The sequence below is a fragment of the Salmo salar genome, chromosome 11 (assembly GCF_965601325.2).
Source record: "Salmo salar chromosome 11, fSalSal1, whole genome shotgun sequence".
Lineage (NCBI taxonomy): Eukaryota > Metazoa > Chordata > Actinopteri > Salmoniformes > Salmonidae > Salmo > Salmo salar.
Genome location: NC_138301.1, coordinates 15,992,744 through 16,019,319, shown reverse-complemented (window position 1 = coordinate 16,019,319; position 26,576 = coordinate 15,992,744). Strand labels below are relative to the sequence as shown.

The 26,576-nt window shown below is 46.2% G+C and overlaps 1 protein-coding gene across 3 annotated transcripts in view; it reads left to right on the top strand.

Annotated features, from left to right (window-relative positions):
• The window catches only part of LOC106562059 (piezo-type mechanosensitive ion channel component 1), a 76,593-nt gene that overhangs the window by 40,172 nt on the left and 9,845 nt on the right, over positions 1-26,576 (top strand). For 2 of the 3 annotated variants that reach the window (XM_045689069.2, XM_045689067.2), the window contains exons 3-34: positions 1,777-1,899; positions 2,758-2,800; positions 3,107-3,263; positions 11,897-12,086; positions 12,715-12,928; positions 13,808-13,982; positions 14,075-14,179; positions 14,305-14,481; positions 14,687-14,947; positions 15,347-15,452; positions 15,739-15,920; positions 16,197-16,345; positions 16,638-16,796; positions 17,013-17,119; positions 17,313-17,476; positions 17,761-17,937; positions 19,922-20,047; positions 20,360-20,560; positions 20,678-20,882; positions 21,206-21,310; positions 21,512-21,668; positions 21,893-22,136; positions 22,268-22,364; positions 22,504-22,669; positions 22,843-22,932; positions 23,291-23,370; positions 23,584-23,655; positions 24,635-24,735; positions 24,883-25,012; positions 25,095-25,178; positions 25,312-25,496; positions 25,586-25,707. In XM_045689069.2, the coding sequence (XP_045545025.1) occupies positions 1,777-1,899; positions 2,758-2,800; positions 3,107-3,263; positions 11,897-12,086; positions 12,715-12,928; positions 13,808-13,982; positions 14,075-14,179; positions 14,305-14,481; positions 14,687-14,947; positions 15,347-15,452; positions 15,739-15,920; positions 16,197-16,345; positions 16,638-16,796; positions 17,013-17,119; positions 17,313-17,476; positions 17,761-17,937; positions 19,922-20,047; positions 20,360-20,560; positions 20,678-20,882; positions 21,206-21,310; positions 21,512-21,668; positions 21,893-22,136; positions 22,268-22,364; positions 22,504-22,669; positions 22,843-22,932; positions 23,291-23,370; positions 23,584-23,655; positions 24,635-24,735; positions 24,883-25,012; positions 25,095-25,178; positions 25,312-25,496; positions 25,586-25,707 (4,654 nt within the window). The remainder of the gene's footprint in view (positions 1-1,776; positions 1,900-2,757; positions 2,801-3,106; positions 3,264-11,896; positions 12,087-12,714; positions 12,929-13,807; positions 13,983-14,074; positions 14,180-14,304; positions 14,482-14,686; positions 14,948-15,346; positions 15,453-15,738; positions 15,921-16,196; positions 16,346-16,637; positions 16,797-17,012; positions 17,120-17,312; positions 17,477-17,760; positions 17,938-19,921; positions 20,048-20,359; positions 20,561-20,677; positions 20,883-21,205; positions 21,311-21,511; positions 21,669-21,892; positions 22,137-22,267; positions 22,365-22,503; positions 22,670-22,842; positions 22,933-23,290; positions 23,371-23,583; positions 23,656-24,634; positions 24,736-24,882; positions 25,013-25,094; positions 25,179-25,311; positions 25,497-25,585; positions 25,708-26,576) is intronic. The other variant, XM_045689068.2, reaches the window with a different exon arrangement.

Here is a 26,576-nt window from a genome sequence, read left to right as displayed (position 1 = left end):
TGACCTCGTCCTCAACAGGTGGTCTTGGTTGTGTACAACGCCTCCCATATTATTTACTCCTCTCTTGGACGGGTCCCTTCTTTTCCAAAACACACACTGAGATGTTATTAGCATGTGTGTCCACTGCGGGTTACAGTAGGCAGGCTGTGTGTCTTACATTTGATCAGCTCTGTCACGTCTCTCTCTCTTTTTCTTTCCATCTCATACATGGGAAGATAAACATGTCCAACATAGAGAGTGGCTGTGATGGATCTTGATCCTGCACAATTGGAAAGGGGTGGGGGGGAGGACAATCTTAACCTTTTCACAAAGTTCACATCACTGAGTGGTGCGCGTGAAATCAAACTTGAATGGTTGACTGTGCGTGAAATGATTTAAAAGGATGATGCTCAGAAACCAGGTGTAACGCTTGTCGTCTGTAGAAGAAGGGGACCAAAGCGCAGCGAGTGTTCATATTAATGATTTAATAATAAGAAACACTTCAAACAAAACAAGAAAATTAACGCCAGTCAACAGTTCTGGCCGGTCACAAAATGTACAAAACAGAAAATAACTACCCACCAAAACCCCAAAGGAAAAAGGCTGCCTAAGTATGACTCCCAATCAGCGACAACGATGTACAGCTGTCCCTGATTGAGAGCCATACCAGGCCAAAACAAAGAAATACAAAGCATAGAAAAAATAACATAGAATGCCCACTCAAATCACACCCTGACCAAACCTAAATAGAGACATAAAAAAGGCTCTCTCAGGTCAGGGCGTGACACCAGGTCCATGAATAATCCTCTCTCACTGCTCTGGTGTGCTACCTCTAGCTAGCAATGCCACGTTGAATATTATTTCATCTTCAGGTCTAGTATTAGTCATAAATGTAAATTGGTGTTCGTGGAATAAACCTAAATCTGGGATCAGGGATAGGCTTGTAAATGCAATACCTAACCTCCTGTCTGCTGTAATTGAGGGGGTGGTAGAGCAGCACTGAGCCATTAAACTGCCCTTCGCCCTGCAGGCCACAGAGAAAAACAGCCCTATAAAACACAATCAAAGCCCTAACCTCGTCCCTTCACACTGACTTGTTGTAGCTGCTAATTTTCTTGAGCCAGTCAACGCCTGTAAAGGAAAATCCCCCAGGATTCTCCACAGGGACCTACAGCGTTCGTTCACTACACTGGGAGTTTGTGCCTGTGTCTTAACGGTGGCCTGTTTCACACCACCGATGGGAGCTGACAGCTTTATGGGGAGACCAATCAAAGCTGCCTCACACAAACCTGTGGCGAGGAGGGGATTCGGGGCTAGAGCGGGCAGGGGGGCATTTTATGGTCAGCAGCACAGTTCGGCACGGGCAGTACCTCCATGCCATCCGCAGGCTTGATAATAGTCTAATGTTCCCATTTTGTTTAAAAACGGGCAATTAACTGTTACAAGCAATTCCTGCTTAGACTATAAATGTACTGCTGTGATTACTAGTGCCTCTATGGTCTCAGTATGTGTTCTGACTGGTGGAAAATGAAGCATCATTTGAAGGTGGGATGATGTTGCGGATGTTGAGTTCAGTCAGATCAGGATAGGTCCTTGGAAAACACTTCAACCCACACCCACTATAATGACCTGCTGTCCTGTTCATGCTCGCTTAGTACTGTGCACCCTGCTATTTACTGAACCTATTTAAACTGAGGGATGGGAGGAACTGATTGTTACGTTATCCTCCCTTTCATATTCTACATTGCCCCCCTCCCCCATTCCCTTCCTCTAACTCCATCTCTCTCTTTTCTCCAGGACATACTGGACGCTTCATCAAGGCTCTGTTCTGCACCAGTCTTCTCTTCCTGCTAGCCCATGTCTCCTTCCAGATCTGCCTGTACACTGTCCCTGACCTGGACCATGCGCTGGGAAACAACTGTGAGTGAATATAGACGTCTTTGACAAAGGCCATTCCATTGCCATGTTTTCAGTCAGCATTTCTGAACAATGTCCTGTGCCATACATAAGGGGCTTGTTTAGGTTCGATCAATCACTTAGACCTCGTGTCAAACTCATTCCACGGAGGGCCGAGTGTCTGCGGGTTTTCGCTCCTCCCTTGAGCTTTGACTGATGAATTAAGGCCAGTGATGAGTAAGGAACTCCCCTCACCTGGTTGGCTAGGTCTTAAAAACAAAAAAAACAGCAGTCACTAGGCCCTCCTTGGAATGAGTTTGACACCCCTGACTTAGTCGAAAGAAACTCCATGAAATCATAGCCTCCACCTCTGATTTATTTTGACACGTTAAGTCCAGCTCTCTTCATGCTCAGTCTACTGCTCTGTCATTAGCCACCAGCGTGGAATGCTAGAAGGGATGCTTGTGAATGCTCCATGCTTACTACCGTCCGACTGTAGAATATGTGGATTTTGTTTTGTGGTCTGTACTTATTTTGGCCAGCCCAAATAAATATGTCCTGAAGGAGCTTTAATAACTAAAGCAGTATTCTTTGATGTCATATTATTTGCTTCTCTGGACCATGTGAGTTAGTCCACCATGCTGACTCCAGCTTCAGTCTGCCCATGCCTGGGCTTCTCACAAACCCATTCACGGTGGCTTACTCCCTGAGATACTGGGGGCTCATGGGAACATCTATGGTAGCTGTAACTGTACGCTATGTTGTAGTTTTTCTGTAGAGTCTTTGCCTTGTATGACACTTCCCGCCCCTAAACGACACTCCGTGGCAGAGACAGAGTGGCCTGGGGAGAGCTGGTAGTCCTAACACTCTCTGTCTTTACAGGTAGTTTGTGGGAGACGCTATCGAGGCATGTCGGTGTATCCAGGTATGTGAGGAATGTTTGGAAACAGCACATTGGGTCTGTGTATCTTGTCACTGAGGATCATTCCTCCCTGACCTGTGTGTGGAGATCATCTACTGTTATCTGCGGAATTCAACCAATGTTCACTCTTCCATCTCTTTTTGTTCTTTCTGTTTGTTCTTTGATCTTATGACTCACTGGTTGTGGTACATGCTATCGTTTATGTACCCTCTTTACTATCTTTGCGTAAATGTGTGAGAATGTACACATTGTAGTTCCTCGTTAGGTCTTTGATGACCTTTGACCCCTGCATGTGGCTCTTTCTTCTAGGCTGCCCCTGGATGACCCGTGGGGTGTGGTGCGTCTGCTGACCCCTGACCTGGGGGTGTTTGTGATCTCCCTGGTTACCCTGGTGGTGTGTAACCGGCTGGTCAAGAAGAGAGATGACTTCACTTTCCAGTCCGTAGCCTCAGACTCCACACAGGGGGTGAGTGGTTATCTACTCTATAGACACAGACTGGGCCTCACCGCTATGCTGCTATTAATATGGGTCATATGTGGGACATGCACACACACACACACATTTCTCATGCAAGTGCTAGGTAAAATACCCCAGAAACACTTATATTCAGTGCTAAATTTCTCTCCGTTTTGGAATGATTTGTTCCGGCACCTATTTGGCCAGATCTGGTATCTTTCATGTCATGAAAAATAATTGTCACTTTTTGCAATGTAAAAATTTAATTAGAATAAAAGCTATCAAAGTTAATTCGAGTTGCTTATTTGTTCATTCTCCTGCGCCCACAAAAAAATGTGAAAAAGTAGATTAAGAGTTGATTAGGGTTGGGCCGGGCCGGGTTTATGGTTTGCGCAACACTGTAACCTATGTTTGAGACCAACACGTGGCCGTGGCTGTGTGAGAAGAGCACCAGTATCTCTCACATAACTAGAATGAGATTCACTTTCCATAATCCCTCTCTGCTCTGATAGGCATGAACCTGCAACTGTCATCTCTCCAGCGTTGCACTTCATCATGTATTTCCTTATAGAATCATAGCTGCAGGAAGGGTTCTGGAGGAGCTGTAGCACCCCTGATGAATTTAAATACATTTGCCAAAGTTATAGAGTTACTGCTGTCTGTTCAGAAATAAGTGAAATAATTCAGAATAGCAGAACTACACCATGAGAAGGCCTATCATTTAGACACAGAGGATCAATAGCTTCTTAAAAAAATAGCCTAGCTGTGGTTTGTAGCCCAATAGCTTAACAAGGAATAGCCCACAGTCGGGAACGCGCGACAAATATGTCAGTGAAAAAACAGCATGCAGATTAAACAGGCCTTTTGCAATATTTCAAATACAATCGAGGGAAACTACAGGTTGGAAAGCAAATTTATTTCTCCTGCTGAAAAGAGAAGACTGTAGGCTACCAAAACGTTTGATCAACTTCCAAATATTCTTTTACAAAACAGAAACGAGGCTTTTGGCGCGACTGCATCAGCCATCACCAGCGAGTGAGTTGCGCATAATTGGGTGAGTCAGTGAAACTGGAAAGCATTTTAAGGGCTATAATTTCCTCCTCGATCTGTCTCCACACCTAGGCCTAGGCTATTGATGGATTCAAGACAAGGTCGTTTTTATTTATCTCAGTTTGTCAGTTTCAAAGTAGCCTGCCATTTAGATAATTTGTGCAGTATTAAAAAAAGATTCTGGCAAAGTCTCCAGTCATGTAAAATGACTTAGAATTGCATGAAATGCGTTTATACAAGTCCCCCCAAAAATGTCCCATGTGTGCAACTTCTGTAAGTGCATCTACTCTACTGCTCTATGCCACTACGCAAATGCGATGATATGCATGCAACGCTTTATTATAAATGTGATTTTTTTCATACGTTCGGGTATGTCGTCACACCCCTCTCGCGCTCACTTTTTTGGTCTGGCACCTCCCGGTTGACAAATTAAGCACTCCTTATATGGTAATACTCCGAGCCATATATAGAGTAGTGGTAATGGTCTTGCGCTGCGAATCAGTGAGTCACAAATAATAGGCAGTGTCCCTGGCTTCCACCACTCAGGAAATGGAAGTGGTTGAGTCATTGCTGCATGGGCTGCTATATATAATGGAACTTTAGAACGGTACATTCTAATGGAACGTTATGGCACCCAATGTCTTGTCTCATTAAAGAGGAGGGTTATGGCTGAGGTCAGTGCTGGAATGAATGTCTGAGCTGGGCTGGCCATGTCCGCCTCACCCACTCGCTTGCCTCAAGCCCTTCCTCACTGTTCATATTAACTTCATATTTTGTGCACAACCGTTTCTTAAATTAAAGAATTCTTTAGTAACAAACATATTTGTGCATAATTACTTCGCTTTAAGCATATTCCAAAATTGCAGATTATATAGGACATCACATTCAGAATATTCACAGCAGACGCACAATGGTATGCTGATAGCACTGTTGTGCAATCACTGCTGGTAAGAGAGATTATTATTCTCTGTATCTTGTGGTGAAACAGTGTTGTGGTATGCTACAGTAGTTTAGTGTTACTGCTCTCTGGTGTGTTGTTGTTTGTTGTGGTGTTACTGGGGCAGGGAGAGAGACACAGGGAGGTAATGGGGAGGTTCCCTCAGACCTGGTGCTGGTGACAGTGGTAGCTATTGTTCCACCAGCTGAGCTGGTTTCCTGCTCTGCTCCACAGTGTGGGAGGCTAGCCCATCCTCAGCCTGCCTGGGAAAGAGAGGTGCTCCCCAGACGTAATGCTGCCTCCAATCCATGGGCCTCTCTCTCACACACACACACACACACTCACTCACTCACTCACTCACTCACTCACTCACTCACTCACTCACTCACTCACTCACTCACTCACTCACTCACTCACTCACTCACTCACTCACTCACTCACTCACTCACTCACTCACTGAGGTTTCACCAGCCAGTCTATTAGTGGAAGCTTTTCTCCTCCATTTTCATTGTCCCCGACAGTCTCGGCTGCTCTTCACTCTCCAGACTACGTTCTACTTTCGATCCCGTTTTTTTTCTCTCCCTCTTTTCGTTCTTTCTGTTGCCTTGTGCCATCCGAACACGCTCCCTGTACAGCTGCCCAGAGCAACAGTTTTCTACTCCTGTCGTCGCCAGGGCAACCATCCAAACAAACACAACCTGCCCCAGTCTGTGTCAGATTGATCAATGATCAAACACAACCAAACTGCTGTTGAGCCTCTTGTCTCAATTGAATATCTCCAATTGGCAACAAACAAAACAAATCAACAGTTTGTCTTCAGGTTTTGTTCTTCATTGGGAGAACAGTCTGTTCTCCTGTTTTTCCTCTCTCTGTTAAATCTGTATATCAGTCAGAATGTTTCTGCATGCTGTGTTCTTTGCTTCAGAAGTGCTGTGATGATTGAGGGAGCACTTTGAAGATTGATTGCCATGTGTTGACTGGGTGACAGGGGTTGCCCCTCTGCTCCGCTCAGGCAATACGTCATTCAGACAGATGACCACTAGGGCTGAGCCCTGCCATTGGGTGCACTGCAGTTCTCCCTGACTGTGCAGTACACTCAACACCATTTGAGCTGCGCTCTCTTCTCCCACTTTCAGACCTGCACACACATCAAAAACAACGTTCTCACAACATCTCGGTGATGTTGCTGTAACGTTCCGACCGCAACGTTCTGCGTCTGTTCCTGTGTTTGGGAATGAGCGGGCTGCCTCCAGCCAGAGAGGCTGAGACAATGGTCTTTGATGTGGCCGGGACTCAGGGACTGGCTGTGAAGCCTGGTGGTGTTCAGCTGGGGAAACGGGAGACTGTGTTTGTGAAGTGGGCCGGTTTAGGCACATCCTTTAACACATACAGTATACCTCACCCCACCCTCTCATCATACTGCATTCACTCTCCCTCTGGCTCCCATGGTTTCACTCAGAACTACATCTAAGGGAGGACAGGGGAGGCAGCTGTGGTTTGTCAGTAACATAAACGTTCCTGTCTTATTTTGTAGAGGAGGATTAGTCTTCATGGAAACCCCAAGCATACTCCATGTGCAGCTCCAGAAACAGAATCACATTTGGTTGTGCACGTGGCACGACCCTGTCCCATTAGGGAGATGGAGAGAGAGAGAGATAGGTATGGGAGTGCCGGCGGCAGGAGAGTGATGTTGATGATGATCTCTTGGGAGGAATCCTAGATGAAGGAATGTTCTGGGTGCTTGACCATTCTGCCTCCTAGCAATACTTCTCCCAGACAATCACAAGTCCTCATTAGAAGGTTAGAGAGGCGTCTGAAAGAAGGGAAAAGTTAGTGAGAGGCAAGCATCTGTCTAGAGAGATACTTCTGGTCATAGGATGAGATAGGAAAAACGGTATTAATGAAACATGAGGGAGAGTGGGGAGAGAGAGAGGCCTACTTTCCTTGTGTCTGTCTTTTTACCATTCTACCACTGAGCAGTCAGCAGCACACAGACCAACCCGAACGCTCTAGGTTAAACAGAAGACTACAGGGACTCCAGGTAGTTGGAATCCCACACACACACAGACACACACACCACACACTCTGCCTCTTATACAGTATTCCATCATCGAGAATAATGTTGCTGATGCTTAAGATAATGCATTTTTGTTAATGGAAAGTTGTAGATAGCTATCTAGTGTACTATCTATAACCTTAAACGGTTCTTCAGCTGTCCCCATAGGAGAACCCTTAGTAGAACCCATTTGGGTTCCATGTAAAACCCTTTCCAAAAATGGTTCTACCTGAAACCAAAAATGGTTCTCCTATGGGTACAGCCCAATAACCCTTTTTGCTAAGAGTGTATGGGAACACTGGGTAACTGGTAGTTGAGATGTGTTTTGGTACAGGTGTTTGTCAGGAAGTTTCCCCTTTCCTCTATTCCACACATCAATAGTTATCTTCCTCTTGCCAGACTCAAACAGATACATAAAACAGCATTATAAACTCTCTACTACTGCCTGTTATTCTATTCGGGAATGTAACAGAGTGAGACTCTCATGCCAGCGAAGTTAACCAGTGAGAACTTTAGATGGCAGCATTTAATGAAACCAAACACAACAAACCAGCCCAGAGTCTAAGGGGGATAATTAAAAATCGTATTAGGACTTTACATTTAATTCATTCGGAGAAAGAAAGAAAATCAGGTTATGAAGCATTTGTTTTATATATATACTACCGGTCCAAAGTTTTAGAACACCTACTCATTCAAGGGTTTTTCTTTATTTTTACTATTTTCTACATTGTAGAATAATAGTGAAGACATCAAAACTATGAAATAACACATATGGAATCATGTAGTAACCAAAAAAGTGTTCAACAAACCAAAATATATTTTATATTTGAGATTCTTCAAACAGCCACCCTTTGCCTTGATGCCCAGCTTTGCACACTCTTGGCATTCTCTCATCCAGCTTCACCTGGAATGCTTTTCCAACAGTCTTGAAGGAGTTCCCACATATGCTGAGCACTTGTTGGCTTCTTTTCCTTCACTATGCAGTCCGACTCCTCCCAAACCATCTCAATTTGGTTGAGGTCGGAGGATTGCAGAGGCCAGGTCATCTGATGCAGCACTCCATCACTCTCGTTCTTGGTCAAGTAGCCCTTACACAGCCTGGAGGTGTGTTGGGTCATTGTTTTTAGTAATCCTTCTAACCCCCCCCCCCTTAAAAGATTTAGATGCACTATTGTAAAGTGGTTGTTCCACTGGATATCATAAGGTGAATGCACCAATTTGTAAGTCGCTCTGGATAAGAGCGTCTGCTAAATGACTTAAATGTAAATGTAAATGTTTTGTTGAAAAACAAATTATAGTCCCACTAAGTCCAAACCAGATGGGATGGTGTATCGCTGCAGAATGCTCTGGTAGCCATACTGGTTAAGTGTGCCTTGAATTCTAAATAAATCACTGACAGTGTCATCAGAAAAGCACCCCCACACCATAACACCTTCTCCTCCATGCTTTACGGTGGTAAATATACATGCAGAGATCATCCGTTCACCCACACCGCGTCTCACAAAGACACGGCGGTTGGAACCAAAAATCTCCAATTTGGACTCCAGACCAAAGGACAAATTTCCACCAGTCTAATGTCCTTTGTCGTGTTTCTTGGCCCAAGCAAGTCTCTTCTTCTTATTGGTGTCCTTTAGTAGTGGTTTCTTTGCAGCAATTCGACCATGAAGGCCTAATTCACACAGTCTCTTGATGTTGAGATGTGTCTGTTACTTGAACTCTGAAGCATTTATTTGGGCTGCAATTTCTGAGGCTGGTAACTCTAATGAACTTATCCTCTGCAGCAGAGGTAACTCTGGGTCTTCCTTTCCTGTGGCAGTCCTCATGAGAGCCAGTTTCATCATAGCGCTTGATGGTTTTTGCGACTGCACTTGTAGAAACTTTCAAAGTTCTTGACTGACCTTCATGTCTTAAAGTAATGATGGACTGTCGTTTCTCTTTGCTTATTTGAGCTTGTCTTGCCATAATATGGACTTGGTCTTTTACCAAATAGGGCTGTCTTCTGTATACATCCCCTACCTTGTCGCAACACAACTGAATGGCTCAAACAAATTAAGAAAGAAAGAAATTCTACAAATTAACATTTAAGAAGGCACACCTGTTAATTGTAATGCATTCCAGGTGACTACATCATGAAGCTGGTTGCCAAGAGTGTGCAAAGCTGTCATCAAGGCAAAGGGTGGCTATTTGAAGAATCTCAAATATAAAATATATTTTGATTTGTTTAACACTTTTTTGGTTACTACATGATTCCATATGTGTTATTTCATAGTTTTGATGTCTTCACTATTATTCTACAATGTAGAAAATAGTAAAAATAAAGAAAAACCCTTGAATGAGTAGGTGTTCTAAAACTTTTGTCCGTTATTGTATTTTCTTTGTGTCTTTAAACATTTTTGTAGCCCTTTTTCTCCTCAATTTCATGGTACCCAATTGGTAGTTAAAGTCCTTTCGCATCGCTGCAACTCCCGTCCGTACGGGAGAGGCAAAGGTCGAGAGCCGTGCATCCTCTGAAACACAACCCAGCCAAGCCGCACTGCTTCTTGACACAACGCCGGCTTAACCCGGAAGCCAGCCACACCAATGTGTCGGAGGAAACACTGTACACCTGACAACCTTGGCAGCGTGCATTGTGCCTGGCCCGCCACAGGAGTCGCTAGTGCACGATGGGACAGACCAAACCCTCCTCTAACCCGGACAACGCTGGGCCAATGGCCGGCTGCGACAGAGCCTGGACTCGAACCAGGTTCACTAGTATCACAGCTAGCACAGAATCTTATGGAGCAGATAGATACCATGTTTGAGACTCTTCCCTCTGGTTGGTTGGTTAGTTGGTTAGTTGGTTGGTTGGTGGGTTTTTGTATTGCATCTGTTCATGACCCTCATGATAATCAATGTCACACATGTACTTAGAGTACAGTACAAACACAAATACACTCTTACACATCAAGGTTAGGAGCAGTGGACAGACAGGATGCCAGGCCCAGTGTATTTACGAGGGGAAGCACAGTGGAATTAGTTATATGCGCAACAGGACGTGACTACCCAGGCCAAGGGATAACCAGGGTGACAATGTGGCAACAGATGCCACCTGTTGGTGGCACATTAATGTGACGTGACAGATGAGATGCTGGGTATATTTGTGAAGCTATAAGTTATAAAACCCTATCACAGTTGTTAGCCCACCCAGGCCCGGTGTTGTGTTATCCCCCTGCGGCTGGGGTGCTGAGCAGGGAGGGATTTGAATGATACTGTGACCTCAGTATCATGTGACTAATGTCCCAGTTACATCTGGCCCTCTGACACGATCCTGTCAGTGATGCAAATACATTTACCACATCCTTCACAGTGCCAGAGGGAAATGACTGCTATGAGTGCTGCAGCACCCTTCGGGCGTGCTCTTAGCAGTTTGTGGAATGAACTATGAATGCACCCCCAAACACACAAACGCGGCCCCCCCGCTCGTTCTCTCACGTTGGTACAGTGTGCCAACCTGACACCTGTGATTGACAGGTGGTTTCCTCCACACCCCATCAGATCTTGGTCCCTCCTGATAACCTGGGGTTAGAGTGACAGGATGGCCACTCTGTTGTGCTCAGGGCTGTGTCGTCTCGTTTGTGTACTCATCCTCTCAGTGGGAACATTCTCCGTCATGGTAGCAGCCGCCGGGCCAGGCCAAGATGCCTCCGGCCCGCTACTGAGAAAAGTGACAAGCACTGCCAAAAAGAAGAAAAGACAGACAGTACCATGAGTCACCATGGTAACAACACAGAACCTGGTAAACAGTCTCACTGGTTAGTTTTATAAGACTTCTCATGACTTCACCTGATTTCTACAGAATCGTCACAAAGGTCACGTCATCGTTGTGCTTTTGAGTGGTTTGCTTGGCAGGTCTCTACATAAAACGATATGTTGTAAAATTGAAAACACTTTTATTGAGTATTGCACCATAAAAGCATAACATTGTTATGCCTGGACAGGCATATTACATTTGTAACTGAGCTCTAAGTTGAGAGCATGTTTTATCTCAGATCCTATGCGCTCCCTATGTTATCATTTCTGTAATTCGTGTTTATTATCTTATCCGTGGTGCCAGTTTCTGTGAAAGTCTTTTTCCCTAAGCTGGAACAGACACTGTATGCTTTCCCTGGCCACTCTGAGACCCTAGTGTGTACAGGATTGTAATGAACATAGTGCCCCAGTCAGAAAGTGATCTCAATGAGTGTGTAATGTGCCATGTCAGTTTTACCTTTTACAATGTTGACCTACTGTATGTACGTAACTGGAGATGACAAGAATAGTATTGCATATCCATGTCTGGTGGTTATGCTTTGTGCCAGGTTCTTGTCATGGAAGTTAAGTGCTCTTGATAACGGGATACAGATAGCATTGGATCTGAGATTTACCGCACTGTTGACATTACACTTTATTGAAGTATTTGTTCTCTTACGCTTTATTGTTCAATTGCTGCTGGCCTTGTGCTATAGGGCTCCCTTGTAAAAGAGACCATGGTCTCAGTGGGACTCTCTGCCTAAATAAAGGTTAAATTAAAATAATTATGAATATCTGTTTACTTTTGGCTCATGCTTTGGTTCTTTCCAGACCGAGGATGAGTCAGAGACAAAGGAGGAGGAAGAGGAGGGAGATGAGGAAGGCATGTCGTCTCCCAGTGACCCCGTGGTTTCTGCAGCAACTCGTGCCAAGCAGCTGGCGGCCCGGCTCCGAGCCACAGCCCAGAAGGTCCTGAGGGACCTGGGCCGGGTCCTGGCCATCACCCTGCTGGCCCTGGCTGGTGAGAACTGGAGGGAGGAGAGGGTAGAGTGGAGTCAAGGCAATAACCCCTGTATTACTGCTTAATTATAAAAGGAAATTAATATACTGGTAATAGATTTATATGTGAAATAAATGTTTAATAATTTTTCTTTAAACGAATCACTATTTTGTTCTATAAAACGGAGGCATTAAAGCAGGGATAGGCAACTTTGATGGAGGTGGGGGCCACAAAAAAATCTGAACTCCTCATGACGGTCCGCAGTTGTAGAGAAAATATTTTTTTTGTTTGAGTTAATTTCATGCAATTCTACCCATTTTGCCATGGTGCGGAAAAGAAAATTAGCTGTTTTCAGCTAGTTTCCTGCAATTCTACACATTTTCACATAGGGTGGAGAGAAATGTTTGCAGTTTTTAATATGATATCTGAGTGAGACTGACTAACAAAATCAATTTTTATTTTGGTGGGAAATTTATCCGAGGGCTTTCAAAAGGGGGGCAGCCCAATGGCCGGCAGTTACCCATCCCTGCATTAAAGTATGGGGAACTGCTTTAAGATATCCATGTATGGTTTGTTGTATATGAGAGACGACGTGCAGTATTGTTGTATTGTGTTGATAAAGTCCCTCACCTGTATCTATGTTCCCCAGGCATCACGTTACCCTCGGCCTTCTCTGCAATCTACTTCCTGCTTTTCATCGGCGTGTGCACGTGGTGGGCCTGCCACTTTCCCATCAGCCACCTAGGCTTCAACGTGCTGTGTGTGATGGTGGGCTTTTTCACGGCGGGCCACCTGGTGTGTCTCTACCTGTACCAGTGCCCCATTGCCCAGGGCATCTTCCCCCCTGCCAGCCTGTGGGCCAGGTCAGTGCCCCACTCCACCTCTACCCAAATAAGTCATTCTATTCCCTTTTAGTCATTGTATTTCATGTCTCTAGTACCTACTCAGCTTTACTTCTCACAGGGACTGGCAGCAGCCATAGCGATGCTCCTGGTTGGCACACTAGCTCAAGATTGTGATTCAAACATATTGATTCAGAAGTGATTTGTACGCAATGACTCCTTGGCTCACAAGTTTCTGATAACCTTAAACATATCATCTTTTTGGGTGTGTGATCTTGTGTGTGATCTTGTTGAGACAGTTGCAGACTGCACTCTTACCTAACAGCAGATGAATGGAAATGAGACAGTTCTCAGTTTTGTGTGATAGTTCTAAGTATCAATGGAGGGAAGGAGGGGGAAGAAGAGGAATGGAGTGAAATGAGAGGGGAGGAGTGGAGGAAGAGTGTGAAAGCTATGTGAGGAAATACTGGCAAGTAGTTTTTGGAATATTACCAAATGGGGTGGGTGTGATGAAGCCGTCCTGTTGCATTCTATCTCGGTGCCTCGGGATTTTGGCATAGGATGCTTAAGAGAGATAAAGGGGGAGAGATATGTACTGCTGTTATCAAGGCCTCCCAGGTGGAAACACCTGTGATCTTTCTTTCTATCTCTCCTTCTCTATCTTCACCGCTCTACCTCTGGCTCTCAGCCACGCTCAGCCATCAACATTAGAAGTCAGTTCCAGCCCACGAATCTACCCTGACATTTCCCCTGCCTTGAAACTATAATCAATGGGTGTCACGGCAGGGTGAACCCAGGGCGTTAAAGTTTGATGACGTTTCACAGAGAACCATGTTTCCTCAACTCAACTCCATATACAGGCTTCTGTTACATTCCTTCTCCCTTCTTCTCAACCCCCAGACTGTTTGGCCTCAAGGATATCATCAAACCTGGCAACTGCTCCGCCTCCTATGACCTCATCCTTAACACGGAGCATGATTGGCCGGTGTACGTCAACCCCGGGATCCTGCTTCTCCTGTACATCACCGTGGCGACGGTCCTGAAGATCAGCAGCCACCATGGATCGGCTGACAAGGTACCGACATCAGCACTCCGAGGCATGAAACATACCTGTCTGTCTTGATTGACATGTGCTGCTTACTGAATCAGTACTTGCTTATATGACAGGGTGAGGAGGGGGCCCAGCTAGTCAAAGGAACAGAGGCTGGAGGAGGAGAGGTGGAACTGAAGCCCTGGTCCGCTCAGAGACGACCCAGCCAGGGGGACACTGAGGTGGGCATGAGATACCTGATAGCACCCCTGCCCTGCTCCATGCAGTCCAATGTACTACTGTCCACCATTCTCTGACTGTGCGTTGGTGTTGCTGTTTATAAAGGTGTGTTGTGTATGTGTTCCAGAACACTCTTCAGTCTATAGAGAGTACAGTAGACGGCATCACCAATGGCTCCAGTCATCAGGACTTGGGCCCAGGGCTCAGCAGCGCCCCTGATGGACAGCACGGGGACCACCCTCTGCACCTGCTGGGTAGAGTGGTCATGCAGCAGAGCTACGTGTGTGCTCTCATCGCCATGATGGTAACACTGGAATCTTATTCACATTCTAAATGTATCCTCTCTATGAGCCCTATGGGTATATTAGGCTATGTTCCAATATCCACACTAGAATACCACTAAGAATGCATGGGATATTGGAACCAAGCCTTAGTTCTGTGACCGCAGTTCTCAGTGAGCGTATGTCATGTCTTACCTGAACTCCATCTCCCATGATGCCCCTCTGCAGGTGTGGAGCATCACCTACCACAGCTGGCTGACGTTCGTGCTGCTGCTGTGGGCGTGTCTGATCTGGATGCTGCGTGCGAGGCGCCACTTCGCCACGCTGTGCTCTCCCTTCATCCTGCTCTACGGCCTGGCCCTCTGCTTCCTGCAGTACGTCTGGGCCATGGACCTGCAGCCGGAGCTGCCCCGCACCGTGGGCACCATGAGCCTCAGGCAGCTGGGTCTGGACCGAGCCCAGTACCCCTGCCTCCGCCTGGGGGCCATGGTGAGGAGAGAGGGGGTAGGGGCGGAGGGGCGGAGGCTCTGGGAAATGTCAATGAATGCAGCCTGTTAAGTGCCTACAGGAAATTGATAGTGCAGTAGTCTGTATTCTGAAGACTCAAGTGCTGTAGTAAACATGTCCACAAGGTATCATTTAGTGCGTACCTGAAAAGTTCAACCACTCAACAAATATTTTATGTGTAAAACATGTCTGTCACATATGCTGAATAGGCTATTGAACAGTATATGCTCCTGCACTTTCTTAAAGGTGTAGAACCACTTAAAAGTGCGGTCCTGCAGTCAATCTCCCAAACAGTGTCAAGACTGTACTCCAATGGTGGCTCATTTCACATCTCTCTTCTCCGCTCCTCTCTCCCTCTGTCTGTTTTGTTGATCCTGTCAGCTGCTGTACACGCTGACATTCTGGCTGCTCCTGCGCCAGTCAGTGAAGGACAACTTCAGCAGGAAGAAGGGCAGGTCTGCCCCTCTACAGGAGGTCACCACTGGAGGTGAGAGGGTACACTTCCGATTCACACTCTCTCTAAAAAATGAAGTACTTCACGAAAGTTGTGAAGTTCCCAGGTGTGTGCTTTAGTATGGTCTGGCCCAGTAACATTCTCTCCCACTATCTACATTTTACATGTTAGTCATTTAGCAGACGCTCTCATCCAGAGCGACCTTACAGTAGTGAGCGCATCAATTTTGGTACTGACTGCGAGTCATGTGCGCCATGCAGTATGGCAGTGTCTTCAGTTTGGTTAGTAACAAGGTGCTCTTCTCCCTTTGGGTCCACAGAGGGGAGCGGGCAGAACGAGTCGGTTCTGAAGGTTGTGGGCAGACTGGTGATGAGCTGCTATGCCAAGTACTGGATCTACGTGTGTGGAGGCATGTTCATCATGGTCAGCTTCGCGGGCAAGCTGGTGGGCTACAAGATCATCTACATGCTGCTCTTCCTGCTTTGCCTCTGTCTCTACCAGGTATGTAGGCGCCATCAGTCCAGGGGGTTACACTCTGAAGTCCTTTTAAACTATGACCCCCATCATCAACTCCTTGTGATTTCCATATTACAATACTACTTTATTGGTCCGACTGCTACTTCGTACGTGTGTTTCCTGCTTCTGCTCTCAACCCTCCACACACAAACAAACATGAGAGTAACTCAGGGTCAGCTTCAGTGCAGCACACAACAAAGGAATATTGTTGTTGTTGTGGTCCACCCCCACCGTGACTGTAACTGTTACCTATATCGTCAGGTGTACTACTCTCTGTGGAGGAGGCTGCTCAAGGTTTTCTGGTGGCTGGTGGTGGCCTACACCATGCTGGTCCTTATCACCATCTATACCTTCCAGTTTGAGGACTTCCCTGCCTACTGGAAGAACTTCACCGGCTTCACTGAAGAGCAGTACGTTTCCCCCACCTCACTGTGTGGTCAAGACTAATACACACTTTCTTATTAGGGTTGTCATTATGTTTGATGATGAAGTGGCCTTTTATAACATCAATCTGGGTTCATAGATGTGGTTTTTCCTGATAAATCAGGAATTCCTAATTATCATCAATTTCCGCACCAATATCCAGTTTTTCCCGATTTTCTATGTTGTCCTGATCACTCCCATCTGGGTTTGAGGTGTACAATGAGTATAGTAGAAACCTCTGGAAATTGAAGCGAGTCCTGCTGCTCCGTCTCCCTGCAGGCTGGCTGACATCGGCTTGGAGACCTTTAAGCTGACCGAGTTGTTCACCAGCATCCTGATCCCAGGCTTCTTCCTGCTGGCCTGCATCCTGCAGCTGCACTACTTCCACAAACCCTTCATGAGGATCACAGACCTGGACCACGTCACGCCCATACACAGGTACGCTCCTCTCAGGCTCCTCCCATACAGTATGACTCACTGCCAGACAGAGGATGATAGAGAATATGCTCCTCAACTGCCCACGTAATAGAGTCCATAGTAAATGAGAGTTCAGTCGTGTGCTGTCCATCTCATTTAACATCACTGCCAGACAGAGCCGTTGTCCACCTCTGCAGAAACAGTATCCTATATGATGACATTATTTTGATCCCACAGGAAGAGGAACAGGCACAGACCAGAGGTCCGCCGCTGTGATGATGGGGCTGTGTTTGAGGAGGAGTACCTGGTGACGGATCTGAGGGATGATGAATCGGAGGATGATGGTGAGCACAGATGTTGTTGAGCTTCATGCAGTCTCCGGTAACCCTTTTTATACATTGGATTTGTATAGTGCTTTTCTAGGACCCAAAGACCGCTTACAATTGTACAAACAAAAACAGTACAAGGCTCGTGTTTCGTTATAGGTGGCATGTCTATAATGATGTCTCGGTCTCTTTCTTTCTCTCTGCTGTACAGAGATGATGCCCAGTAAGTGGGGTTTGGTGGTGAACAGGCTGATAGTTCTGCTCAGGAAGTTATCTGACACGCTGACCCAGATCCAAGTGTTAATCTGGAGGGTCCTGGAGCTGCACATCCTCAAGATGGTGGCCTTTTTCGTGGTCTGGGTGGCTCTGGGAGAGGTTAGTAGTCCACAGCCGTCATCTGTTAAAGTCTATTATGCACCGTGTGAATTTGGAAGCAAGCCCTTATTCCCCCACTCTTTTTCTAAACGGCCTCTCTCTTTGTCTGTCTCTCTCGCACTATCTATTTCTTTCTGTCTTATTTTTGTCTCTTTCTCTGTCTGTCTGTCTGTCTGTCTGTCTGTCTGTCTGTCTGTCTGTCTGTCTGTCTGTCTGTCTGTCTGTCTGTCTGTCTGTCTGTCTGTCTGTCTGTCTGTCTGTCTGTCTGTCTGTCTGTGTCTCAGCCGTCTGTGATGAACCTGGTTCTGGTGGTTCTCTGGGCGTTTGCCATGCCCTACTCCCGCTTCCGTCACATGGCTTGCGGTCTGTCCACCGTCTGGGTCTGCATCATCATCGTCTGCAAGATGCTGTACCAGCTCAGCGTCGTCGACCCTGTCGAGTACTCCAACAACTGCACTGTGGTGAGACACCAGTCTGGAAAGACACACAGACAGTGGAGTACAGATGAAAGTGTACAGAGCTACAGTGAGGGAAAAAACGTATTTGATCCCCTGCTGATTTTGTATGTTTGCCCACCGACAAAGAAATGATCAGTCTATAATTTTAATGGTAGGTTTATTTGAACAGTGAGAGACAGAATAACAACAAAAAAATCCTGAAAAACGCGTCATAAATGTTATAAATTGATTTGCATTTTAATGAGGGAAATAAGTATTTTACCCTCAATCAGAAAGATTTCTGGCTCCCAGGTGTCTTTTATACAGGTAACGAGCTGAGATTAGGAGCACACTCTTAAAGGGAGTGCTCCTAATCTCAGCTTGTTACCTGTATAAAAGACACCTGTCCACAGAAGCAATCAATCAATCAGATTCCAAACTCTCCACCATGGCCAAGACCAAAGAGCTCTCCGAGGATGTCAGGGACAAGATGGTAGACCTACACAAGGCTGGAATGGGCTACAAGACTATCGCCAAGCAGCTTGGTGAGAAGGTGACAACAGTTGGTGCGATTATTCACAAATGGAAGAAACACAAAAGAACTGTCAATCTCCCTTGGCCTGGGGCTCCATGCAAGATCTCACCTCGTGGAGTTGCAATGATCATGAGAACGGTGAGGAATCAGCCCAGAACTACACGGGAGGATCTTGTCAATGATCTCAAGGCGGCTGGGACCATAGTCACCAAGAAAACAATTGGTAACACACTACGCCGTGAAGGACTGAAATCCTGCAGCGCCTGCAAGGTCCCCCTGCTCAAGAAAGCACATATACATGCCCGTCTGAAGTTTGCCAATGAACATCTGAATGATTCAGAGGACAACTGGGTGAAAGTGTTGTGGTCAGATGAGACCAAAATGGAGCTCTTTGGCATCAACTCAACTCGCCGTGTTTGGAGGAGGAGGAATGCTGCCTATGACCCCAAGAACACCATCCCCACCGTCAAACATGGAGGTGGAAACATTATGCTTTGGGGGTGTTCTTCTGCTAAGGGGACAGGACAACTTCACCGCATCAAAGGGACGATGGACGGGGCCATGTACCGTCAAATCTTGGGTGAGAACCTCCTTCCCTCAGCCAGGGCATTGAAAATGGGTCGTGGATGGGTATTCCAGCATGACAATGACCCAAAACACACGGCCAAGGCAACAAAGGAGTGGCTCAAGAAGAAGCACATTAAGGTCCTGGAGTGGCCTAGCCAGTCTCCAGACCTTAATCCCATAGAAAATCTGTGGATGGAGCTGAAGGTTCGAGTTGCTAAATGTCAGCCTCGAAACCTTAATGACTTGGAGAAGATCTGCAAAGAGGAGTGGGACAAAATCCCTCCTGAGATGTGTACAAACCTGGTGGCCAACTACAAGAAACGTCTGACCTCTGTGATTGACAACAAGGGTTTTGCTACCAAGTACTAAGTCATGTTTTGCAGAGGGGTCAAATACTTATTTCCCTCATTAAAGTTTATAACATTTTTGACATGCGTTTTTCTGGATTTTTTTGTTGTTATTCTGTCTCTCACTGTTCAAATAAACCTACCATTAAAATTATAGACTGATAATTTTTTTGTCAGTGGGCAAACGTACAAAATCAGCAGGGGATCAAATACTTTTTCCCCTCACTGTATGCTCTCTGTTTATATTGATAGCATTCTCACTCTCCTGCTGCCAGCGTTCTGCTGAGTGCACGCTATGCTAGTGTTTACCCCTGGTGAGAAGCTAATACCTTGGTGCTAATTACAGGCAGTTTCATGTGTGAATTCTGTTGACGTGTTTAGTCTACCTGCTTTACGGCCGTTTAGAGGAGAACAGCCTTTTGTTTATTTTTCTGTGATTTGCAGAGAGACGTTCTGGCTGCAGTTCCTCAGTCTCATATATACTCTCTCTCGTTCTCTCGCTCGCTTGCTCTCTCGCTCTCTCTCGCTCCCTTTCCATTTCTCTTTCTTTCTGTCATAGCCCTTAGCCAATGAAACCAATCTGAAAGATGCTGAGGTCCTGAACTCCACTCTGTACAGAGAGCCTGTAGACCCAGCCAACTGGTTTGGCTTCAGGAAGGATGCCACCGTGCTGGGCTATAGCAAGGTGAGATCAATGCTCTTCGGGACTGTTTTTTGACTGTGATTATAAGGTAATGTCATTGAGCTATGTTCGTCGTCATTTCATTTTTTATATGTGTACTAGGCAGGGTTGGGGTCAATTTCAATTCCAGTCAATTCAGAAAGAACAAGGAAATTCCAATTCTTCAATGCTTTTCGATGAGGAACATTTTTTTATTAGAATTTTGTTTACCTTCTAAATAGACTGGAATTGAAATGGAATTGACCCCAACTTTGGTACTAGGTCAAATAACAAGTGTACTGGACCTAGCTCATGCTGTTGTTTGTGTCCTTCTAGAACCACCTGCTGGTGCTGATGCTACTGGTGTTTGAGGCCACAGTGAACCGCCACCAGGCCCACCACTACAGGCAGCAGCAGAGGTCCCCTCCCCTCATCCCAACTATCTTCCCCCAGGCCAACAGAGACACCCTGGACCAGGGCCTGCTGGCCTGCATCAAGTACCTACTCAACTACAGCTTCTACAAGTTTGGCCTGGAGGTAGGCCTCTTGCTGCTGTTTGGAGTTACTATTCAAAAGCATGTTGGTGTATTTCTCTATGCTTTTGGATTCCTCTCATATCTTTCATGTCTTTTTCTGTCCATGTATCATTCCAAGATCTGCTTCCTGATGACGGTGAATGTGATTGGCCAGCGGATGAACTTCCTAGTCATAATCCATAGCTGTTGGTTGGTGGCCATCATGGTACGGCGTCGCCGGGCGGCCATCGCTCAGATCTGGCCCAAGTACTGCCTGTTCCTCAGCATCTTCATGATCTACCAGTACATACTGTGTGTGGGCATTCCCCCTGCACTCTGTATAGGTGAGTGGGGTTCATTCATCTCCACGTATCACCATTGTTGCCAACTGGGATAGTAGCTATACAAGAACATCACCTTCTTTACCTACAGTACCTGACAGTGTATGTCCCTCCCTCTACAGACTACCCCTGGTACCTACAGTACCTGACAGTGTATGTCCCTCCCTCTATAGACTACCCCTGGTACCTACAGTACCTGACAATGTATGTCCCTCCCTCTACAGACTACCCCTGGTACCTACAGTACCTGACAGTGTATGTCCCTCCCTCTATAGACTACCCCTGGTACCTACAGTACCTGACAGTGTGTGTCCCTCCCTCTATAGACTACCCCTGGCGATGGAACACCCCCGTCATAATCAACTCAGCACTCATCAAATGGATCTACCTCCCAGACTTCTACACCATCCCCAACTCCAAGAACCTCATTGGTGAGTCTCCTGTCTCATCTGACCCCTGACCTCAGTGATATTGTGGCCTACTAATGCCACGACCTGTGTTTGTTTGACCTCAAAATATCCTGGTCATAGATGCATAATCTAAAAAATGGTTCATTAGTAATTTGCTGATGTTCTACTGTAGCGTTTCTCCAGTTTGATGCTGATGGTTGTGTCTGTATCTGGTCCCTCCAGCGGACTTTGTCCTCCTCATGTGTGCCTCCCAGCAGTGGAAGGTGTTTGAGGATGAGAAGAGGGAGGAGTGGATGGTTCAGGCTGGGGAGAACACAGATGACCCTAACCCCATGGACGAGCGACCTTTCAACCCTGCCCCCAACTTCATCAACTGCAGGTACTGTATGACCAGACACCGAGAACAACTGACCTAACAGCAGCTATAACCACACTCCTCCTCTTCATACCCTTCAGGCATTATTATGAGGGACGGGAGTTTTTCCTGACCATGCGACCTGACCAGGAAAAACTCTGGGCACTAATTATTATACATCCTCAACTACACCTACCAGTATACAGTATCAACATTAACTCTCATCTCTCTCTCCCCCTCTCCTCCAGGTGTTACCTGGACATGGCCAAGGTGCTGGTGTTCCGTCATATGTTCTGGTTTGTCTTGTCGGTGGTGTTTGTGACGGGGGCCACCAGGATCAGTGTTTTCGGCCTGGGCTACCTGCTGGCCTGCTTCTTCTTCCTGCTCTTCGGCACCAAGCTGCTCAGGAAGCCCTCCCGCACGCGCCTGGTCATGTGGGACTGCCTCATCATCTACAACGTGGCCGTAATCATCTCCAAGAACATGCTGTCTGTGAGTGGCTATGCACCTCGCCGTGGACAACCACATACTGTAATCATACGCCTATACAGGGTGGAAATAAACCTTGTTAGGTGAACTGTTATGCTTGCGTACCTTTAAGCGAGAGTGTGTTGTGTCCCCAGATCTTGGCCTGTGTGTTTGTGGTGGAGATGCAGAAAGGTTTCTGCTGGGTGATCCAACTCTTCAGTCTGGTCTGCACAGTCAAGGGCTACTATGACCGTGAGTACTCAACACATACAGATGGATACAGTTCTTTTATCTCTGAGTGAACACACGTCACCCTCCAAATTGGCAGGAAAACAATGATATTATATAATAACCAAAGCGGACTTTGTATGCTTGTGTGTGTCTCCTACAGCTAAGAGTGTGAGCGATAAGGCGTGTACTCTGCCTGTAGAGGAGGCAGGCATCATCTGGGACAGTATCTGCTTCTTCTTCCTCCTGCTACAGAGGAGAGTGTTCCTCAGCTGCTACTTCCTGCACGTGACAGCCGACCTGCAGGCCTCTGCCCGCCAAGCCTCCCGGTGAGCACTGGTCTCCACAGCACCCCCTAGAGGGCACCCTAAGAGCCACGACAGTCCCCTGCAACTGCCACAGTGTTTTGATGGACTCACTCTGACACTGTTTTACTGTGTGTTCAGTCTGTCTGTACTGTATGGAAACATGTTATGTTGACCTGATGTTTTGATTGGGACAGGGGCTTTGAGCTGTTCAGGGCCAGCATTGTGAAGAACATGCGCTTCCACCAGGAAGTAGAGAAGAAGTCCCTCTCGCAGCTCAAGAGATCGTGAGTAGCCATAGAAACGACCGCTTTCCATGTTCTCAACACATTGAGCCATTCCTCATGTATCACGCTAAAACGGGCTAATGAGAGAGCCAGCTCTCATAACTAGCCCATAGCCAAGAATGGCCACTAGCAAGGCCATTGATCTCCCTCTGCATATGTCTGATGAATGTGAAAGCAGATGGACGATCTCTGGAAAACACATGTCCAAAACCAAGATTGTAGTGTGGTCAAGTGCCATATATGACTGCTTAATTATATACAACTAATGTAGAAAAACTGAGAGAGGAATGAGAGAGAGAGGGTAAACTAGTCAGTGCTCATCATGATGACATCAGAATATGTCTGCCCTTCCCCTCAGGATGGAACGGATCCGCTCCAAACAGGAGAAGTGTAAAGAGGGCCATCGGAAGTTGGACACCAAGGCAGATCCGGCATCAGGTACTCAACTTCATTACTCTGTACTAATCCAGCACGCATGAAATGAGCTTTGGTTTGGACTTGTGCTCTCGCTGTCATGAATCATCCTATTAACCGTTAATCAATTTCTTCGAAGTAATTCAACAACCCACCGCTACAGATTATGGTTTGAGGGTGGTTGTGTTGTGTGTTTGCTGTTTGGTAAAGCCTGAGGCACTTCATCTCACCCCACAGAGCCACAGAGGGAAAAGAGAAGCCACAAGCGTGGCAAGAAGTGGCAAGAGCCCTGGCTGGACCATGCTAAAGGTTTGCTCCATAGCCCACCACTATATAGATCTCTGTCAGTGTATATGTCAGTGCTAGACTGACTCTCTCCACATCCCTCCATCTCCACAGTATCTGACCCCGCATTTATCTCACACCAAGTTCTTAAGTGGATGTGTTTGTGGATGTGTTTGTGCATGCAGCTGCTTGTCGTGTGCCTGTATGTGCATGTTCCGGGTGTGTCTATGAGCATCCATGAATATAATATTGTATATGTGACTGTGACTGTGCACTCTCTATCCCCTGTAATGCAACTGTGTCTGAGAGACTTCTTCTGGAAGGTCATCCAGCCAGTTAGAACCACGTCATTACCCGAGGCTGGGCTGTGTCCCAAGATGCCCTTAGCTTAAATAAAATACCTTCCATCTGTCTGCCTCAGGAGGTCCGGAAATTAGATTTGTCTGGGCTCTTTGATATTAAAATAGGAGTATATTTCTCCTGCGGTGAGCGGCATCTGCATCTGATGTCTTCTGTCAGTGATGGGGTAATGGTTGGCTGAGCCAGCCTGCACTGTTTACATGCTCTGTCAGAAATCCGGAAGAGTTTGCCTTAGGACAGAACCAATCAGAGTTTGTCACAGTTCTTTAGCAGACCTGTAGTGTTTTCATAATGGAATAGATCTTACACATGGGGGTAGTACGCATATTTCTCTATACTCTTTGAATTGCAGCTGCAGACCAGTAGAGGATTGTAATCTCCCGGTCAATTTGGCCTGTCTTTCCCCACATCTGTTTTCATTATTTCCTTCCTCAGACAGAACGGTTTTGTCCAATGCTGCTAGTCAGTTTCCTTAGTTTCAGTTTTGTTAGAAAATCAGGCACTGAACACTCCTGGGTTTGAAGTGGTCTCAGTGTATATGAGTTATGACTAGGTGTACTACCGGAAAATGCATTTACTACCCATGGTCTGTCCTGTTCCCATGTATTGATATCATCTGTAAGGTTTCTGTTTACCTCTGCAGTGTTGCATTCTGGGGATTACTACCTGTTTGAGTCGGACAGTGAGGAGGAAGAAGAACTATTTTCAGAAGAAAAAAAGCCTCAGAAACAGACTGCCTTTCAGGTGAGTTCACCTTACAGACATTAAACACAGCCTCTGCCACCACAGCATTGTCACAGTGTTAAATTGCACTGAAATGTGCAAAAACAACAATATTACTCAACATACTCCAAAGCTTGCTTTTCACAATGCAGTATTGTGCCCTCACAGCTGGCGTACCGGGCGTGGGTGACCAGCGCCAAGGCAACACTGAGGGAACGCCAGGAGAGACAGAAAGAACAGAGGAGGCTGGAAAGAGAGGAGAGACGGCAGAGGGAACAGGACAGCTCTCCAGCATCAGGTCAGAGATCACACACACACACACACACACACACACACACACACACCACACAGTGTTTAACTTGTTGTTTTTTCTGTTACAGGTCATGAAGGCAGTCTTGAATTTGAAGAAAGTATCTCACACGAAGAGATAGACGATAATGACGAACTTGAAGGAGAGGGCTCGGGTATTTTGGGGGTTTCTTTCATATTTTGGCCACTATATTCCCAGTGTTTTATATAGTGCCATTTACTCATTAAGTTTCACACATTTTATTGTCTGTATGACCTAGTGCAATGTAATCTCATGCTGTGCTCCAGGGAAGGCAGACATCGTGCAGAGGATCCTGGACATCCTCATGTTGCTGTGGATCGTGTTCCTGGCCATGGTGGACGGCCTAACAGAGTGGCTCAACCTCATCACCAAGCAGTATGTGGACACCTCCACCGTGCTGTGCAACGAACGCTACCACCTGATACACAACGCCAGCCAGGTCAGTTCTAAGGTACCTCCCACAACCAAAGTCATCTACTTCTAGTGAGGCACTGTCCCAGTATGACCAGTGATGGACCCTAACCCTGTAGTGTTTTACAGGGGCCTCTGAGGGAGCCCATGGAGGATCAGCTTTCCCAGGGCAGCGAGAGCCCCACTATGGAGACCTGTCTGGGAGACATAGAGGGAGACACGGACCATGGGAATAGAACCAGTACCACCAGGTTGGTGAAGGTGATGGCCCATTTAACCTATTGGGCACATTAATATTGAATATCTCTTTCAAGGGAGAAACAGAATAGAATTTAACAGAATGTATATGTCCTTTTCTTACTAGTTTGTAATCACCTACACCAGTAGATCCCAAACTTTTTATAGTCCCGGACCCTTTCAAACATTCAACCTCCAGCTACGTACCCCCTCTAGCACCAGGGTCAGCGCACTCTCAAATGTTGTTTTTTGTCATCATTGTAAGCCTGCCACACACACACTATACGATACATTTATTAAACATAAGAATTAGTGTGAGTTTTTGTCACAACCCGGCTTGTGGAAAGTGACATAGAGCTTTAATAGAACCAGGGCACAAATAATAATATAATAATAATCAATCATTTTGCTCTTTATTTAACCCTCTTACATATAAAACCTTATTTGTTCATCGAAAATTGTGAATAACTCACCACAGGTTAATGAGAATGGTGTGCTTGAAAGGATGAACATAACTCTGCAATGTTGGGTTGTATTGGAGAGAGTCTCAGTCTTAAATCATTTTTCACACGCAGTATGTGCCTGTATTCAGTTGTCATGCTAGTGAGGGCCGAGAATCCACTCTCACATAGGTACGTGGTTGCAAAGAGCATTAGAGTCTTAATTAACAGCGCGATTTGCCAAGGCATGATACTCTGAGCGCAGCCCAATCCAGAAATCTGGCAGTGGCTTCTGATTAAATTCAATTTTCACAGAACCGCTTGATGCAATTTCAATGAGGCTCTCTTGTTCAGATATCAGTAAGTGGACTGGAGGCAGGGCATGAAAGGGATAACAAATCCAGTTGTTTGTGTCATCCATTTCGGGAAAGTACCTGCATAAT